Here is an 18,404-nt window from a genome sequence, read left to right as displayed (position 1 = left end):
ATCTCAAGTTCATGGGTTCGAGCCCTGCATTGGGCTCTGCTTTGACAGTGCAAAGCCTGCTTGGGATTCTCTCTTCCCCCCTCTGCCCCTCTCTCTCTCTCTCTCTCTCTCTCTCTCTCCCTCCCTCTCTCAAAAATAAACAAACATTAAAAAAAAGAAATAGATCATCTCCAATTCAGTTAAGGCTGTGTCCTTGTCCCTGGTCACACCCTTTTCTCCTCTCCAGAGGTGACCCCCTTAGTAATCATCGCTGTATATAACAAACCATTCCACAACTTGATGGCTTCAGAAAACAAGTCAATGTGTAGCCCCTGATCTCGCAGACCAGCAATTTGGGCCAGTTCTTCCACTGGCCTTGCTTAAGCTCTGGCAGCTGGGCTGGGGGCCGGATGGTCTGGCACAGCCTCACTTGCATAGGTGGCAGTTGGGTGGCCGTTGGCCAGGACACTTGGTTCTCTTCCCTGTGGTGGCTCCTGCGGGCCGTCTCAGCCTCCATCGCCCCACAGCCTAAGGGGTCCCCTCAGCAAGCGAGGGCAACCGCAACGTACACTCTCCAAGCTTCTGCTCACGTCACAGTGGACGAAGCATGTCACGTGGCCACACCCGCAGTCAGGCAGTGGAGAAACTGACTCCACCGTTTGATGGGAGTCGCTGCCAAATATCACGGCCGATTTCTTTTTCAATCAACTGTGTCATTTTCCAAAATTCATCATCCACTCCTTCGCTTTCCTGTAAGAATTAGCCACACGCATCTCCAAGTAACGCATTGTTTAGCTGTGCCTATTTGGGAAATTCGTAAAGGGACTCCCATGCTCTGTATCCTCCAGCTTGTTTCTCGGGGCTGTTTATTCCGTAACTTGCTCTGCAGCCTTGTTCAGGAGAGTCGCACATGTTGGTGAATGCAGCGCCGGGTCTGTATCTTCCCGGCTCTACTGCATCCCATCGTGTAATAAATATATCACAGCAAGGCATTCTCCTACCAGCGGGTAATGCGCCTGTTCCCCGCGTCTGCTACTATGAACCATCTCTGACATGTCTCCCGATGCTTATTCACAAGAGTGTCTCCTAGATGCGTGCCAGGAGAGGATAGCACAGCCTTAACTCCTTCCAGGACGAATGTCTATGTGTCTGGTTCCCCACAGGCCGGTAAAGTACCTGGACGAAGCCATCTGTGCAGTGGCCCCAGTCCCAGCCTTACCTGGCATGGTAGGTTCCTCACGCCCCTCACTCCTCTTCAGCAAGCGTGTTCGTTTTCCCTTCAAAGACTGTTTGTTGAAGGCCTGTCAAGCGCGAGGCACTAGACTAGCTTTGGGGCGCACAGGGACGAAAGAGCAAGCCGCCGCCCTCGCAGATCGCACGGTTCAGCTGGGAAGACAGACGAATCACCGCGCAGCTGCCCTGGAAGACGAGAGAGGCCGTGATGCGCTGGGCCCTGGATGCCACAGAACAGAGACAGGGGTCACCACCTCAGCCTGCAGAAGTCAGTGGGGGCGGGGGGCTGCTTTCGGGAGGAAGTGACAGGACGGGGCAGAGAAGGTGAGGTCGCACTCTCAGGTGTCGGAGTGTGAGGGGCGGGGAGGTGGTGTGGCAGCTGGAGGACGATTCGATCAGGCGCATCTAACAGGTTCACCTACAGGGAGGAAGGAGCCAGGCAGGAGAGAGGCCGGCCTCCGAACCTGCGCCAGGAAGGGCCCTGGGATGGAGCGGGGTCTCCGAGGATGGGGAGGAAAGCATACGTGTGCAGAGGGCGGCACTGCGTCCGGCCACGTGGAGGGCCAGCTCCCGGACAGGGATGCTGGTGAGCCAGAAGAGAAGCCCGGGCAGGAGTGGGGAGCGCCACCCAGCATCAGACACGGCACCTGGAAAAGGGCCTGTTGCTGCTGGGGACACCGGAGAAGTAAACACACATGTTTCTCTGCTCCCCGAGCAAATCCGTTCTCTCTGTTGCTGGCCTGGATGTCCAGCTGCCTCTCTTATTCCAAACGGGGGTGACAGAGAAGTCCCCGTTGCCATCCCTTTGCTTCCCAGGTGCTGACCTTTTCCAGGAATGGCTCTGTGCAGCTCATGGACGTGGCCAAGCCCCAGATCATCTGTGCCTTTGCTCCACCCAGAACCTACCATCTGGCAGTGCCCTGGACGCCTATGTTTGTCGTGTCTTTGCACCGCCCGTGTTTCCTGCTCCGAGGTATGGGAGGGGGGCCCTGGGGGCTGCTATTTGCCTGACCTTCTCCCTCCCTTCCCAAAGCACAGGGTGATGCCCCCAATCTCTTCCCTGCTCTTCAACCCTGCGCCACAGGCCAAAAGGACACTGCTGCTTAGCCCCTCACGAGGCACTTAGCTAAAACACAGGATTCCAGAGAGACTCCTGCGACCCCCTTCAAGGGAGCCCCTCACAGCTCAGCCCTGACAGCCCAGCCTTTACCAGCAGAGAGCTGCCCCCAGCTGCCCATCCAGCCCACAGAGAAGGTCATCCCTCTACAGAACGCTGTGTTTTGTTTCATCTCAGGAGACCATCCTGACGAAATTGAATCCGACGACGCCAAGGACATCCAGAATTCTATTTTCTGTTTTAATCTCGAGGCCTACCCGCTCCTGGAAAACATCTGCAACCTTTGCACCGTTCCTCAAGCGGACATGACCGATAGCATGGCCTTCGCCCAGGTGCTGCCCTTGGAGAAAAGATGCGAGAGTTTCCTCCAGGAGAGGTAGAGTCCCGGGTCTGCTTCCCATCCCTGCTCCTGGGGTTGTCTCTGGGTTGAGGACTAGCGGAGTGTGTTCGATGGTCAGATCCGTCCGGCATTTCGACTGCCCCTTCTGTGGGGGACCCTGCCATATTGTAGCCCGTGAGCCACACTCCAATTTCCCGTTTGGGTTGGCAGGAAAGGGAGCCCCGGATTCAGGCTGGTAAAGAAGAAGGACTGCCTGCCAGTCGCTATTTTCTCCTCGTCAAGACTGTCTTGTCCTCCTGCTTTCTGGATTCTTTGGTTTTGTAAAACTGTATTTGGATGATCAGACACCAGTCTTGGGAGACAGGGGCTTAAGTCATGGGCCAGGTTCGGCCCATTTGCTATGTCTCATCATGGCTGCTTGTGTGCTACAACAGCAGACTTGAACAGTGGTGACAGAGACCACACGACCCATAAAGCCGGCCTCATTTACTATCTGGCCCTTTATACAAACTGGTCGCCAGCCCCTGGTCCAAGCCCCCTTGGCTTTAACCGTCGTCTGGACAAACGGTTTGGCCACGCGTCTCTCCCTTTTCTGTGACCCCCAGGCCCGTGGGGACTCTGCCTGTGGCCCTTTCTGCTGTAAAAGCATAAGGAGCTGTGCTCTGTCTGCTCTGGAGAAGCAGGTGTCTCTTCTAATCCATCCGCCACTCATCTCGGCGGTTTGCAAATTCTTGCTGATGGTTTCTGGCATGATTGCGCTTTTGGCAGGAGGAGGTTACCAGCGGAGCCCTGGATTCTCCTGGGGGTGGGGGTGGGGGGACTTCGGTGGCCCCTTCCTTCCAGGGTCTTCAGAGACTCTGTGATCTCTCCAGTCCCCACGATATCCCTTTACGACCATTTCCCCTTTTTCTATTTACTCTTGCCTCAAGAGGAAGGAAGTGGAATGGCCAGGATACTCAGGTTTGAAATCCAATTCCACCCCTTCCTAACTGAGAGACCTTGGGTGAGTGCCTTCACCTCCGAGAGCCTCAGTTTCCTCCTTTGTTCAAAACCGGTGTGTTGAACACCTGCAGTGCGCCAGGCTGTGCTGTGGACACTTTGATGGTGCCCAGCCCTCAGGTTTTGTGGGTATTCCAGAGATAATACACGTCTAGTGCTGGGCATTGGGTGGTCGCTCAGTAAATGGTAGGTTCCAGAAGGATGCTGGGTTACTTCCAGTTCGTGCCTGGGGAAATTCTAAACACCACCGCAAGGTGGCGCCGTGAATCCCCAAGGCTGCATTTCCCTGCTGCTTGTGGTTCTCCGGTTGTGGGGGTTCTTGGGGGGCTTTCAATATCTCCTGGAAGGAGGCAGCCCATTCATCAGGAGAGGCAGATGGTCTGTGGGTCTCGGGGGGAGGACAGTGAAGGAGGGGTCACTGGGCATTTCCCCTGATTAAAGATTAACCAAGAGCGTTTGGCTGTTCTTTACATGGCAGTTTCTTGCTTTGACCCTTGACGGCTTGACTTATTCTGAGGAGACACAGCTGAAGAATTGAAGGGTGAGGCATCGTGACGTCTGCAGCTTACTTTGAAGCACAGACCAGGAAAACATTTAGAGAGAGGAAGAGAAAATGTTAACAACCAGTGAAACCCAGGAAAATACTCACAGAAAGAGACAGACAGACAGCCAGGCAAAATGTTCACCATCGGTGACCACAGGTGCAGGTTAACTGTACTGCTTGCAACTTTCATGTAGGTTTGAAATTTTTTTTTCTTAATTTTTTTTTTTAACGTTTATTTATTTTTGAGACAAAGAGAGACAGAGCATGAACGGGGGAGGGTCAGAGAGAGAGGGAGACACAGAATCCGAAACAGGCTCCAGGCTCCGAGCTGTCAGTACAGAGCCCGATGTGGGGCTCGAACTCACGGACTGCGAGATCGTGACCTGAGCTGAAGTCGGCCGCTCAACCAACTGAGCCACCCAGGCGCCCCGAAATTTTTCTTTTTAAAAAAAATTTTTTAAACGTTTAAATTCATTTTTGAGAGACAGAGTGCAAGTGAGGGAGGGGCAGAGAGAGAGCGAGACACAGAATCCGAAGCAGGCACCAGGCTCCAAGCCATTAGCACAGAGCCCAACGCGGGGCTCGAACCCATGAACCGTGAGATCATGACCTGAGCTGAAGTCGGACACTTGACCGACCGAGCCACCCAGGCGCCCCAGGTTTGAAATTTTTCCAAACAAAAGATGGAGAGAGGTTATGAAATACCGTTTACAGTATAATCCTGATTTTGAGAGAAGTCTGGAAATGTGTACACCAATATAACAGGAGTTCTATTTGGGTGATGATGTATGTGATTTTTTTTTTTTTTTTTTTGTATTTTCCCTATTTGCAGCTTTCCTACCAAAACAAAACAAAACAAAACAAAACATTCTCTTGGAAAATTTTAAAAACTGGTTAAAAAAAAAGTCAAGAGTACGAGTTTAGGTCATAGCTATGGTGAGGTTGTACGCCTGGGTCATGGTGTGGAGTTTCCGGAGCTCTTTCCTGATGAGGCCTAGTGAACTCCGTGTTTAAGGAGACTGTTTCCATTTCTGCCTCGCAGTTTAACGCCCTCTTTTACTGGCCTGGAAAGGGTGAGGCTGGACCGACATGTCCAGCGCCGGGCGGCTCACCTCCTGCCTGGCAGCAAGGGGCCCGGCCAACTCAGGCCGCCCTCAGTCCCTGACTGACATTTCCAACCCTCAACCAATGTATGAGTGGAGATCGGTACTCGGACACCTGCAGAGCCCCACTCAGCCCCTGAAATCTGCTTCAAGCACACTACGACCATAACGGAGCACTTCCCCGTTGTAAAAAAAAAAAAAAAAAAGTTATTATTTCTGATAGAAGTTATACACGCACTTGTAGAAATCTGGAAAACAGGACAGCGCAGAAAAGAAAATGTAAACCACCCACGACCATCACCAAACCCTAGCCCTGCTGTTAATATGTCAGTGCATTTCCTTCTGGTTTTCCCTTTGGTGTTTTCACTAAGTTGAGGTCACGTTCCGAGTTCAACTTTTAAATCTGGCTTTCTGTCACTCCAGAATATCACTTAATTCTTTTTTAATTTTAAGAAAACCTTCCTTATAAATATGCCAATGTCATTTTCTGTGGAAAGGATGTGTCTGCAGGGCATTTCTCCACTCCCCTGTGGTCGGGCCTGCTCTGTAAAGATGGTCCTTTCCACCCTGCCCCCTCCAGTCTGTGTTCCTGTAGGAATGGGACTCACTCTACTACTTTCCCAAAGTCTTTCCTCCCTGTCGGCAGAGCTTAGCTCTTAGGTGTCATGCCTGAGCCCCTCCCTGGGGTGGCCCCCATAGCCAGGAGGGGGTGGAGAGGACTGCCCTCCCAGGGAAGCTTGTCAGGGAAGAGTGCTGGAGTCCTTGGGGCTGATCAGGTGGGGGCGGGGGGCTGAGGGGGGGGGGGGTGGCCAGGGGCAGGGCCTGGGGCTGACCCAAACCATGGGAGCTTGGGAACAGAAAAGCTCAGAGAAGTTGTCACTGGGTCCTGGGACCCAGCAGGAGCTGGGAGGGGTCGCATCGTGTGGTTGGGGCCAGCCCAGCTTGAAGGAACTTTTACTTCGGCCTGATCACAGTGTTTGAATTATATCCCTTGTGGCAACCCATTTTCCAGATTGGGTCCCAGCAATAAATTGGGAAAAACTGATTTAAAGAAGGCTTTTCCTGTTCTACTTGCTCTGAGGTCTGCTATCTGGGACTTTCCCAAAAGTAGCCCTCCACCCCCCCCCCCCCCTCGCTCCAACACTTTATTTTGAAAATTTTCAAACATACAGCAGTTTTGAAAAAAAAAAAAGTCACTGAACATCCATATACCCACAACCTAGATTCTGCCATTAACATTTTCCTATTGTTGTTTATCCCACATATCCATACATGTCCCAAAGGTTTTAATCTCATCTTGTTTTTCCCTATTTACTCCTCGTGTCTGAAACCGCTTCCATTGGCCCTAAAACTAGGTGAAACTTCAAGGCAGTGGGTTATGTGGCAATCGATTCAGAGTTTCAAGCTTGCAATCATCTGTCCAAAATGTTTTTGCAAAACCTGCCCCTGGGACTTTTATAAATAGCCAGTGTGAAAGGGAACCTGCCTTTGGGGCTTTAAAAGGAGGCCAGCTAGCCACAAATATGCATCCCCACCCCCCACCCCAAGGCCTGGCTTCTGCTCCCGTGCAACTTGGGGCTCCAGGCACCGTTTCCACGTTCGAGTTCTGCCATCCCTGGCTAGGTCAAACTTGATCACAAGACAGAAATTTCTGGACACCAGGAAGCAGACAGAGTGTCCCTTCCTCTCTCTGTCTCTCTCTCCCTTTATTCCTTATGGAATACAAAGCCAAGCAAGATTCAGGTTCAACCACCCACCTGTCTGCCAGAAGGCGGGCTTCTGGGTCCACAGGGCACCTGGCCCTCTGGGCCAGGGGCTGGGCAGGCAGGAACTGACGGCTCATGGCTATTTTAATTAGGGAACGAAGGACACTGAGCATCTTTCTGTTATATATACTGTACATTTCCCTCACTCCTTCCCTGGCTTGCCCTGGATCTGTTTCTTATGCGTGAGTTCATTTTCTTTTGATTTTAAGAGTTCTTTGTCAATGTGCTGTGAATAATTTTTCCCGGTTTGTCTTTGGGGAGGAGTATTTGGAGTTGCTCGCCCAGCCAGACAGAAGTTTCAAGTGTCCAGTAGCTGGACTTTTCCGCCTTGTCCCTTAGGCTTCGCTGAGGGGCAGGTGTAAAGGGCCTCAAATTCGGGGTGCAAGCTCTACAGTATGACGAGGGCACAGACCGGGGGCTCTAGCTGTGCGACGGGGCGGTCCTCAGCGTCTCCGAGTGTAAAGTGGGTGACAGCTGCATCTCCGCATAGGACGTGGCCTGGCACACGCTGGAAGTGTTAACCAGGCTGAGCATCTTTACCACGAGATCATCGAGAAAGGCCTTCTCCCCGCCAGCATTATGTTCTGAACGTCATCCATGTTGTCTTGAACACACGGATGACTTTATTTTCAGGCTTCCTTTTAAAACTTGCCCTAGTTCCATCTATCCAGCTGCCTCTTGGACGGTTGCTCTTTTTTTTTTTTTTTTTTTTAAGCAATCTCTATACCCAACGTGGGGCTCAAACTCACAAACCCTAGGTCGAGAAGTTACAGTCTCCAGGGCACCTGGGTGGCTCAGTCGGTTGAGCATCCAACTCTTGGTTTCCGGCTCGGATCATGATCTCACAGTTCATGGGTTCGAGCCCCGTGTTGGGGTCCAACCTGACAGTGCAGGGCCTGCTTGGGATTCTCTATCCCTCTCTCTCTTGCCTCTCGCTTGCTTGTGGTCTCCCTCTCTCTCTCTCAAAACAAATAAATAAACTTAAAAAAAGAGTCACACGTTCCACCGACTGAGCCAGCCAGGTGCCTCCCTAAAGATTTTAAGTAATCTCACACTTAATATGGGGCTTGAACTCACAACCCTGAGAGATCAAGAGTCGCACGCTCCACCACCTGAGCCAGCTGAGCGCTCCTGGATGGTCCCTTATTGAATCCATGTTGTTTTGACCTCCTGACCCCAAAATTTCACACCCACTTATTTATCAGCAGAAATATTATTATAATTAACTTTACTGAGCACCTACTGTGTGCCAAGGCTATGCTAAGTGCTTTGCAGGCATCATCTTATTTTTTACTATTATTTCCCCACTGCACAGCCAGAAAGCTGAGGCTGATGAGGTCGTGCCACCTGCCCCGGGTCACCAACTTGTAAGCAAAGGAACTGGGTTTGAGCACAAGCAGTGTGGGTTCAAAGCCCGAGTTTGTAACATGCACACGCTTTTCCTCCTCCCTGCCCATCGCTCTCACACGCAGGCAAAGACTTCATTGCAGCCTGGACAGCATTAGCAAAAGAGTGGAAACCCCGAGTGTCCAATAGGGGAAAAAGACTGTGGCAGAACTGGGAGTGCCTCCTGGAAGCAATTTCTGGGATACGGTTTCATTGCAAACAGCAGGGTGCACCACAGTGCATGGCACACTTCCATTAAAAAAAAAAGATTATACACATGTCTACGCTTGTATGTGTATACGTAATTTCCAAGGATTTACAAGGAGCCGTTAATTACCGTTGCTTTGGGAACAGAAAATAAGGATCTGAGGAGAGAAGGAAATTGCTTCTAACTGTATACCCACTTGTATTCTTCCATTTTTTAAAAAAATCAAAGTATAGAGTACTTTTTCAAGTTAAATATTTTAGGGGCGTCTGGTGGCTCAGTTGAGTTGAGCGTCCAACTTCAGCTCAGGTCACGATCTCACAGCCCATGGGTTTGAGCCCCACGTCGGGCTCTGTGCTGACAGCTCGGAGCCTGGAGCCTGCTTCGCATTCTGTGTCTCCCTATCTCTCTGCTCCTTCCCCACCTATGCTGTCTCTCTCTCTCTCTCTCGCTCTCTCTCTCAAAAATAAACAAACATTAAGAAATTTTTTTTAATAAAATAAAATACAAATGTTTTCACGCATCGAGTATCAGATACATCTCCACGTGGATGTTCCTTGGCAGGTAGAGCCTCAAAAATCCAAAGCTGCAACCATGGTCTTTCTCCCCGGAAGTAGCCCTCCTCCTGCTTGCCCTAAGTGGTTTAACATCCTCTGTGCCCTCAGGCACCCAAGGCAGAAACCCAGACAGCAGGGGCACCCCTTCCCCAGAAGGTAGGCTTCCTCCCCCCTCCCCCCCACCCCCACAGCGGCCATCTCCGCACAGGCAGAATGAGGGGTGAATCCTGGGCTGCCCTGCTTTTCCTGTACTGAATGCGCATTTATTTGTTACTTAAAAAAAAAAAAAATTAACATCTTGTAAAAGACCCAACTCGAGGGTCTTCTCTTTCAGGAGCTCCCCAGGCAAGGTGGATGGATCCCTCCCGCCTCCCTCCATTCGACCTCTGTGGCACTTAAAACGCCTCAAATTACAAATGTCCTTCCCCCCTGTCACCCTGATGGAGCTGGGGTGGGGGGAAGCAGGGCTGTTTCAGCCACTTGGATCTTTCCCGCACTTGCACCCTTGCCTGTCACTAGCGTAACTAAACCAGTGGGAGTTCACTCCGTGGTGAGCCACACAGACAAACTACAGCAGGTGAATTGTGGCACAAGGGAAGCTTTATTCGCAGCGGATAAGGACATCACCGGGAATAACTTTCAAAAGCCGTGACTCTCAGAGCAGGGGCGGGTGGGTTCCTGAAACTGAGGGTTAGGGAAGCCTTGTCACTGTACGCAGAGGTGGGCATGAGGTCCTGCATGCGCCCTAAGGAAACACGTCTACACATATGCTTTGTATGTCACGTAAATGAGACGAGACCCCCTCGGTGCAGATTTTAGTATTATGATGAGGCAAAGGTCACCGCTGGTCCCTCCCTGGGTCACTGCACGGTCCCGTGTGCGCAGGCGTGAGCCGGGGGTTAAGTTCAGACTGGTCTGGTTGGCCGGGCCTCCAGAACTCTGTCTGGGCTGTCAGTCGTTATTGCCGGCGGGGCGGTTCTGGTTTCCTTCTCGGGATGTTATGCCCTTCGGGTCTTTTGCCTGAGTTAAGAGAGAAGCTGGAAAGAAGAATTTAAGGAAGAATGTGGGACAAAGGTCGGTGAGTTTGAGCAGGTGGGCAGTCAAGGTCGGGTCTTGGGAGTCTAGCCGGTGACACTCGATGCTCTAGCGGCGTCTACTCCCTGGAGGTGTGGGCATTCGGACGTGGCTAACGGTCCACGCGCACAGGCCGTGAGTCCCCCGTGGTACCGCGCCTTCCGTGGGGCGCCTCCCGCAGCACGCAGGCCCCGTCGTCACGCAGTAAAGGTGTTTCAAGTACTGGCCGTGCACCGGGTGGAGCCCCGAGGACACAGTCGTGCCGCAGACGAGCCACTCGGAGAGGCTCTGAGATTAGCACAGGGCGGTCAAGGTCTGCCCCGGGGACCTTGGAGCCGGGGGGCAGGAGGGTGACGAGGCACAAAGCGGCTTCCTCTCATCTCCACCTGTGTGGCCCACAGGTTCCAGAAGCTGGAGAAGAAGGTGAAAGAGCAGGAGCACTGGACCCGGCTTCGCAGGTACTCCCTGCTTCTCCAGAGAGAGACCTCCAGGAAGTGACCGGGCTCTCTGCAAGGCTGGCGGCAGGCAGGCTTCGCCTCAGGACGCTCCGAGGCCAAGAGACAAGGTGACAGAGGTCCCCAGGGGCCTAGACGGGCAGTCTGGGACCTCAGCAAGGGGAGAGGGATGATCTGGGGAGCCTCCAACCCTAGGCCGCTTGTCAGAGCCCTCGGGTGGGCAGATGTCACCCCAATAAACAGTGCTATTGTTTCCAGACTCCAAAGTCGCTGTGGTGTGTGTCCTTTTGTTCCCACCCAGTCCAGACCCCAGCAAGGCCCAGTCCTAGGCCGTGTGAGGGACCCTCGCCTTCTAAGCCCAGGAGAGCCACTTTGCTCAAATGACCAAGACCCCAGGCCACCCCAGCTGCTATGTGGCCCTCTTTCTCCCCACCCACTTCCTCTCCCTCTCTGAGTTGGCTCATACACAACCTTCCTGGAATTGCTTCGGAGAGGCTGAGGAGGATCAGAGGTTGGGTGACTGCCTGAGGTCACATGGGTCTGAGAGGCAAGGTGGCAGGCAGGAACTGTGGCCTGGGACCCTGGGGTGGGGGGATGCTTCAGGGTGGGGTGGCTGGGGGACAGGATGAGGGCAGAGAGGTGCCTCTCTTTTCTGGAAACTGCCCTTCCCAGGAAAACCCGCTGGAGGGGTCCCCGCAGCTCAAGGCCTATGCCTGCCTCTCCGAGGACACCGTGTGGTGTCTCTGAGAACTGCAGGTGGTTGACATGTCCCAGCCTCCCCGTGGTCAACTGCACGCGGGGTTGGTGACAGGCATCTCCTTTTGTGTCCCCATCCATCTCCTCCCTTGGGACACACATGCTCCTCACTGTCCTGGTCCCTCCTTCACGGCGCTGGTACTGACCGGCAGCACGTCCCTGGATGAAGAGGTTCCCACCTGAGGCGCTCCGCCCCTCACTCTCCTGCCCATGGAAACAGAAACAGCAGCAAAAATAACCTTTACACCAACGGGTCCTGTTCCTCTAAACAGCAGGCACTGACTCCCTTTTGAGATGAGGGAGGAAAACTCAGGATGATGGCCTTGGCCTCGCACACCCCCTAAATGTAACAGAGGACTAACACTGATGGGGCACCTGCTGTGATGTGTCTGCTTTACAAGTACACCTTGTGAGATGTACAGATGATCATTATCCCCGTTGTACAGAAGGAAAATGGAGGCTCAGGTCACTGCTCAGAACAGCCCGTATCAAGACCTAATGGGCTTTTCCAACATCAAGTGTCAGAGACCCGGCTCTCAAACGAACTTTAGGGTTGGCTCACGTAATGTAGGACGTAATGCTTTCTGGGGAGCCGGGTCCAGGTGCTGAGTAACAACAGGAATCTCTCTCCATCTCTGTTTTGATGCCCTTTGCTTGGGTGGCAACATGACTGCCAACAGGACCCACAGCGAGTGTCCCTTTCTTTTATTTATTTTTTACTTTTTTAAAGTTTATTTAATTTTTAAAAATGTTTTATTGTATTTATTTTTTAAATTTACATCCAAGTTAGTTAGCATATAGTGCAACAATAATTTCAGGAATAGATTCCTTTACCCATTTAACCCATCCCCCCTCCCACACCCCCTCCAGTAACCCTCTGTTTGTTCTCCATATTTAAGTCTCTTATGTGTTGCCCCCCTCCCTGTTTTTATATTATTTTTGCTTCCCTTATGTTCATCTGTTCTGTGTCTTAAAGTCCTCATATGAGTGAAGTTCTATGATATTTGTCTTTCTCTAATTTCGCTTAGCATGATACCCTCTAGTTCCATCCACATAGTTGCAAATGGCAAGATTTCATTCTTTTTGATTGCCGAGTAATACTCCATTATATGTATATGTATATAAATTATATATATATAAATATAAATCTTCTTTATCCATTAGTCCATCGACGGACATTTGGGCTCTTTCCATACTTTGGCTATTGTCGAAGTGCTGCTATAAATATTGGGTGCATGTGCCTCTTCAAAACAGCACCCCTGGGGGCGCCTGGGTGGCTCAGTCAGTTAAGCGTCTGACTTCGGCTCAGGTCATGATCTCACAGTTCGTGAGTTCGAGCCCCGCGTCGGGCTCTGTGCTGACAGCTCAGAGCCTGGAGCCTGCTTCACATTCTGTGTCTCCCTCTCTCTCTGCCCCTTCCCTGCTCATGCTCTGTCTCTGTCTCAAAAATAAATAAACATTAAAAAATAAAAATAAAAAAAACAGCACACCTGTATCCCTTGGATAAATGCCTAGTAGTGCAATTGCCGGGTCGTAGGGTAGTTCTATTTTTAATTTTTTGCGGAACCTCCATCCTGTTTTCCAGAGTGGCTGCACCAGCTTGCCTTCCCACCAACAATGCAAAAGGGATCATCTTTCTCCACATCCTCGCCAACATCTGTTGTTGCCTGAGTTGTTCATGTTAGCCATTCTGACAGGTGTCAGGTGGTATCTCATTGTGCTTTTGACTTGTATTTCCCTGATGATGAGTGATGTTGAGCATTTTTTCATGTGTCGGTTGACCATCTGGATGTCTTCTTTGGAGAAGTGTCTATTCATGTCTTTTGCCCATTTCTTCCCTGGATTACTTGTTTTTTGGGTGTGGAGTTTGATAGGTTCTTTATACATTTTGGATACTAACCCTTTATCTGATATGTCATTTGCAAATATCTTCTCCCATTCCGTTGGTTGCCTTTTAGTTTTGCTGATTGTTTCCTTCACTGTGCAGAAGCTAGTTTTGCTGATTGTTTCCTTCACTGTGCAGAAGCTTTTTATCTCGATAAAAAGTTCCAATAGTTCATTTTTGCTTTTGTTTCCCTTGCCTCCAGAGATGTGTTAAGTAAGAAGTTGCTGCGGCTGAGGTCAAAGAGGTTTTTGCCTGCTTTCTCCTTGAGGATTTTGATGGTTTCCCATCTTACATTGAGGTCTTTCATCTATTTTGAGTTTATTTTTGTGTATGGTATAAGAAAGTGGTCCAGGTTCATTCTTCTGCATGTCACTGCCCAGTTTTCCCAGCACCACTTGAAGAGACTGTCTTTACTCCATTGGATATTCTTTCCTGCTTTGTCAAAGATTAGTTGGCAATACATCTGCGGGTCCATTTCTGGGTTCTCTATTCTGTTCCTTTGATCTGAGTGTCTGTTTTTGTGCCAGTACCGTACTGTCTTGATGATTACAGCTTTGTAATACAGCTTGAGGGGCGCCTGGGTGGCTCAGTCGGTTAAGCATCGACTTTGGCTCAGGTCATTATCTCCCGGTTCATGAGTTCAAGCCCCGCATCAGGCTCTGTGCTGACAGCTCAGAGCCTGGAGCCTGATTCATATTCTCTCCCTCCCTCTCTCTCTCTCTCTGCCTCTACCCTGCTCACACTCTGTCAAAAATAAATAAACAATTTTAAAAAAGTGTCATACAGCTTGAAGTCTGGGATTGTGATGCCTCCTTTTTTGGTTTTCTTTTTCCAGATTGCTTTGGCTATTCAGGGTCTTTTCTGGTTCCACACAAATTTCAGGATTGTTCTAGCACTGTGAAGAATGCTGGTATTATTTTGATAGGGATTGCATTGAATATGTAGATTGCTTTGGGTAGTACTGACATTTTAGCAATATTTGTTCTTCCTATCCAGGAACATGGAATACTTTTTCCTTTGTGTGTGTGTGTCTTCTTCAATTGCTTTCATAAGCTTTCTATAGCTTTCAGTGTATAGATTTTTCACCTGTTTGGTTAGATTTATTCTTAGGTATTTTACAGGTGTTGGTGCAATTATAAATGGGATTGATTCCTTGATTTCTCTTTCAGTTGCTTCATTGTTGGTGTATAGGAATGCAACTGATTTCTGTGCATTGGTTTTATATCCTGCAACTTTGCTGAATTCATGGATCAGTTCTAGCAGTTTTTTGGTGGAATCTTTAGGGTTTTCCATATAGAGTATCATGTCATCTGCCAAGAGTGAAAGTTTGACTTCCTCCTGACTGATTTGGATGCCTTTTATTCCTTTGTGTTGTCTGATTGTTGAGCCTAAGACTTCCAATACTACGTAGAATAACAGTGGTGAGAGTGGACATCCCTGTGTTTTTCCTGACCTTAGGGGGAAAGCTCTCAGTTTTTCCCCATTGAGGATATTAGTGTTGGGTCTTTCATATATGGCTTTTATGATCTTGGGGTATGATCCTTCTTTCCCTACTTTCTTGAGGGTTTTTATCAAGAAAGGATGCTGTATTTTGTCAAATGCTTTCTCTGCATCTATTGAGAGGATCATGTGGTTCTTGTCCTTTCTTTTATTGATGTGATGAATCACGCTAATTGTTTTGCAGATATTAAACCAGCCCTGCATCCCAGGTATAAGTCCCACCTGGTCGTGGTAATTTTTTTAATGTATTGTTTGATCTGGTTGGCTAATACCTTGTTGAAGATTTTTGCATCCATGTTCATCAGGGAAATTGGTCTATAGTTCTCCTTTTTCGTGGGGTCTTTGTCTGGTTTTGGAATCAAGATAATGCTGATTTTATAGAAAGAGTTTGGAAGTTTTCCCTCCATTTCTATTTTTTGGAACAGCTTCAAGAGAATAGGTGTTAACTCTTTCTTAAATGCTTGGTAGAATTCCCCTGGAAAGCCATCTGGTCCTGGACTCTTGTTTTTTGGGAAATTTTTGATTACTAATTCAATTTCTTTACTGGTTATGGGTCTGTCCAAATTTTCTATCCCTGTTTCAGTTTTGGTAGTGTATAGGTTTCTAGGAATTTGTCCATTTCTTCCAGATTGCCCATTTTATTGGCATATAATTGCTCACCATATTCCCTTATTATTGTTTGTATTTCTGCAGTGTTGGTTGTGATCTCTCTTCTTTCATTCTTCATTTTATTCATTTGGGTCCCTTCCTTTTTCTTTTTGATCAATCTGGCTAGGGGGTGATTTTTTGTTAATTCTTTCAAAGAACCAACTTCTGGTTTCATTGATCTGTTCTACTGGGTTTTTTGGTTTCAATAGCATTGATTTCTGCTCTAATCTTTATTATTTACTGTCTTCTGCTGGTTTGGGGTTTATTTGCTGTTCTTTTTCCAGCTCTTTAAGGTGTAAGGTTAGGTTGTATATCTGAGACCTTTCTTCCTTCTTTAGGAAGGCCTGGATTGCTATATACTTCCCTCTTATGACTGCCTTTGCTGTGTCCCAGAGGTTTTGGGCCGTGGTGTTGTCATTCTCATTGGTTTCCATGTACTTTTTAATTTCCTCTTTAACTTCTGGGTTAGCCCATTTGTTCTTTAGTAGGATGTTCTTTAGTCTCCAAGTACTTGTTATCTTTCCAAATTTTTTCTTGTGGTTGATTTCGAGTTTCACAGCGTTGTGGTCTGAAAATATGCACGGTATGATCTCGATCTTTTTGTACTTGTTGAGGGCTGATTTGTGTCCCAGTATGTGATCTATTCTGGAGAACGTTCCATATGAACTGGAGAAGAATGTATATTCGCAAATGTCCCTTTCTTGATGGTTCCAGCAAAGTCCGGAGCCTGCTTCTCACTGGCCCGAATGTGGTCTCATGCCTGAACCACTCGGTGCTGACTGTGCGGGCCTGTGTCACGTGCCCATCCCTGGAGCAATGCAGAGGGGGTGCCCACTGAAGCTAAGGAGGGGAGAGCACTGTCTGAAGAAAGAAAAATGCCAGACCTCAGGGGAAGAAGGCAGGAGGGGTGCTAAGCTTGGCCAAGACCTCAGAGGTGGCCCTGTCCACTCTCTCCAAAGTCACGTGTTGCCAACACCAGGCCACCTCCCCATCTCCTAGTGTGTGTGGGGAGGGCAGGAAGGGGAGAGGGGAGCTGGGGCATTTGAAAGAAGCCTCACAGGCCAGGTCCAAGGGAGGGAGGAGGGGGAAGAGAGGAGGCTGGAGGGCAGAGGGCCTGGCAAGGCTCCGGGGAATGGGTGGAAGGGGCCTGAGCCGCGCTGAGCTGGGGACCCACGGCTCTAGCCCCACTCGGGGCTGGTGCGCCAGCGGTCCCCAAAGAGGAGCTTGCCCACTGGGCAAAGGGACCCCTCAGAAGCACCAAGAAACCTGGGTCTCCTCAGGGGAGGCTGGAACCAGTGTGAGTGGAAGGAGCACCCAAGGCGCAACATTTGGGAGGCAGGGCCCTTAGGGTTGTGCAAATGCAGGGATGACATGTGGGGGTCAGGGTGGGCTCCTGGCCTCACTCCGGGGCAAGCGGGGCTTAGCGGTTAGGGCTAGCTTCCCTCCTCAGCCTGGGGCCACCTGGTTCTCCAGATCCAGGCCCTTGCAAAATCCTGGCACATCCACATGCCCTTTGGATGGACCTGCTTATTTGGTACCGCGTGGCCAGAGGGACACCGGGCTGGCCCTCCTCCAGACGCACCAGCCACCCACCCAAGGCAGGGGACCCCCCCTCAGTCCTATGCCTAGGACCTTAGGACGGGCCCATGCAGACAACTCATGACCACCTCCCCCTTTCCACACTGTGACCCCTGCAGCCTGTCCTTGAATCAATGTCTTGAATACAGGGCCTTCCGCTTAGCTGCCCCGCCTTAGAACCTGGCCCAACCAGCACCTACACAGTACAGTTTCCCCAGCGGGAGCAACATCTAGGCTCAGTAGGCAGAATGTTCGCTGCTGGCAATGGCACTGGTGGCCATGGTGCAGTGGGGCCTTATTTTACACCCCCAGCCCCTCCGCCCCCCAACACACACGCTTGCCCGCCAGGACTGTTCCAAACACCTGACTGGTCAACTGCCGCCCACCGTTGTCCCCGTCCCAACGGCCAGGTACTAGCTTTGTGAAAAATGCCCTGTTTTCTGTGCTTTAGTGTCCCGATCTGTTAAATAGGTATAAGCGCACACACCTGTCCGCCTCACCTGCGGCGACTTGAGGTTAGACGGTGAAATGAAAGCCTTTAACACAGAGCCCGGCTCGGGTAACCAACCGCTCTGCCCATCCGACCCGGCCGGCCGGGACAGCAGCTCTTCCGAAGGACGCAGCGCCGCGGGCCAGCGGCCCGGTGGGGCACCCCGTGCCCACGCCACGCTCCGGCTCCCGCCTTCCAGCAGGCACGCGCCCCCGCCGCGACAGGCCAGGGCACCCTGGCAGGGCCCCGGGTGAGGTGCCGCCACCTAGCCTCCGTCCCAGAGACAGGCCGGCGTTCAGCTGTCGCCTAAACCGTGCGCCCCGGGGGAGGCACACAGGCGCCGCACTCACATCCGGGTCCCCAGCCAAAGCGGCCACCCACCCTCCGCTCCGGCGCGTCGGCTAGCCTCTCCCTTCCTTAACTCTCCCACCAACTGGCCACTTGTCACAGGTGCTGAGAACCGAGCGAGCGCACGCTGTCACCTACCTGGACGGTGCTCACTGACGTAGGCCTTGGGACGCGTACACAGGGCCTCCTCCCGGGGGCGGGCGGCGCCGGCCCAGCGAGGGGGCTCGGGCGCAGGCGCAGGAGAGGTGGGAGGAGCCCCCTTCCCATCCGCCGTCCTCCGTCTTATTAGCAGAGACGTGTTAATGAAAATTCACACCGAGGTGCTGATAAACAGTGGGCCTCGCCGGCTCCGAGAGGGAGGAGAATGCTCTCCGCAGGGGAGGGCGCTGGCCGATGAGCCCCACTTATCTGTGAAAAGACTTGCTAATAACTTTAATTCCC

At 51.0% G+C, this 18,404-nt stretch overlaps 1 protein-coding gene and 2 long non-coding RNA genes across 5 annotated transcripts in view; 1 reads left to right on the top strand and 2 right to left on the bottom strand.

Annotated features, from left to right (window-relative positions):
- The window catches only part of WDR93 (WD repeat domain 93), a 49,627-nt gene extending 38,610 nt beyond the window's left edge, over positions 1-11,017 (top strand). For 2 of the 3 annotated variants that reach the window (XM_060617658.3, XM_078449012.2), the window contains 4 exons: positions 1,143-1,206; positions 2,029-2,185; positions 2,507-2,705; positions 10,705-11,017. In XM_060617658.3, the coding sequence (XP_060473641.2) occupies positions 1,143-1,206; positions 2,029-2,185; positions 2,507-2,705; positions 10,705-10,801 (517 nt within the window). In that variant the 3' untranslated portion in view covers positions 10,802-11,017. Of the gene's footprint in view, positions 1-1,142; positions 1,207-2,028; positions 2,186-2,506; positions 2,706-4,146; positions 4,656-10,704 lie in introns of those variants that run through there. The other variant, XM_060617659.3, reaches the window with a different exon arrangement.
- LOC144616737 (uncharacterized) overlaps positions 1-18,271 on the bottom strand; it is a 39,199-nt gene extending 20,928 nt beyond the window's left edge. The window contains exon 1 of the long non-coding RNA XR_013556442.2: positions 18,102-18,271. This is a non-coding gene — a long non-coding RNA (uncharacterized LOC144616737). The remainder of the gene's footprint in view (positions 1-18,101) is intronic.
- LOC144616738 (uncharacterized) lies at positions 7,739-18,093 on the bottom strand. The gene is made up of 2 exons (XR_013556443.2): positions 17,626-18,093; positions 7,739-10,266 (listed from the first exon to the last, which is right to left on the bottom strand). It is a non-coding gene; the product is annotated as an uncharacterized LOC144616738 (long non-coding RNA).
- Positions 18,272-18,404: the final 133 nt, after the last annotated feature.

This window comes from Panthera onca, chromosome B3 (assembly GCF_046562875.1).
Source record: "Panthera onca isolate mPanOnc1 chromosome B3, mPanOnc1 haplotype 2, whole genome shotgun sequence".
Lineage (NCBI taxonomy): Eukaryota > Metazoa > Chordata > Mammalia > Carnivora > Felidae > Panthera > Panthera onca.
Note: the sequence above shows the minus strand (reverse complement) of the source record. Positions and strands in the feature narration are given on the sequence as shown.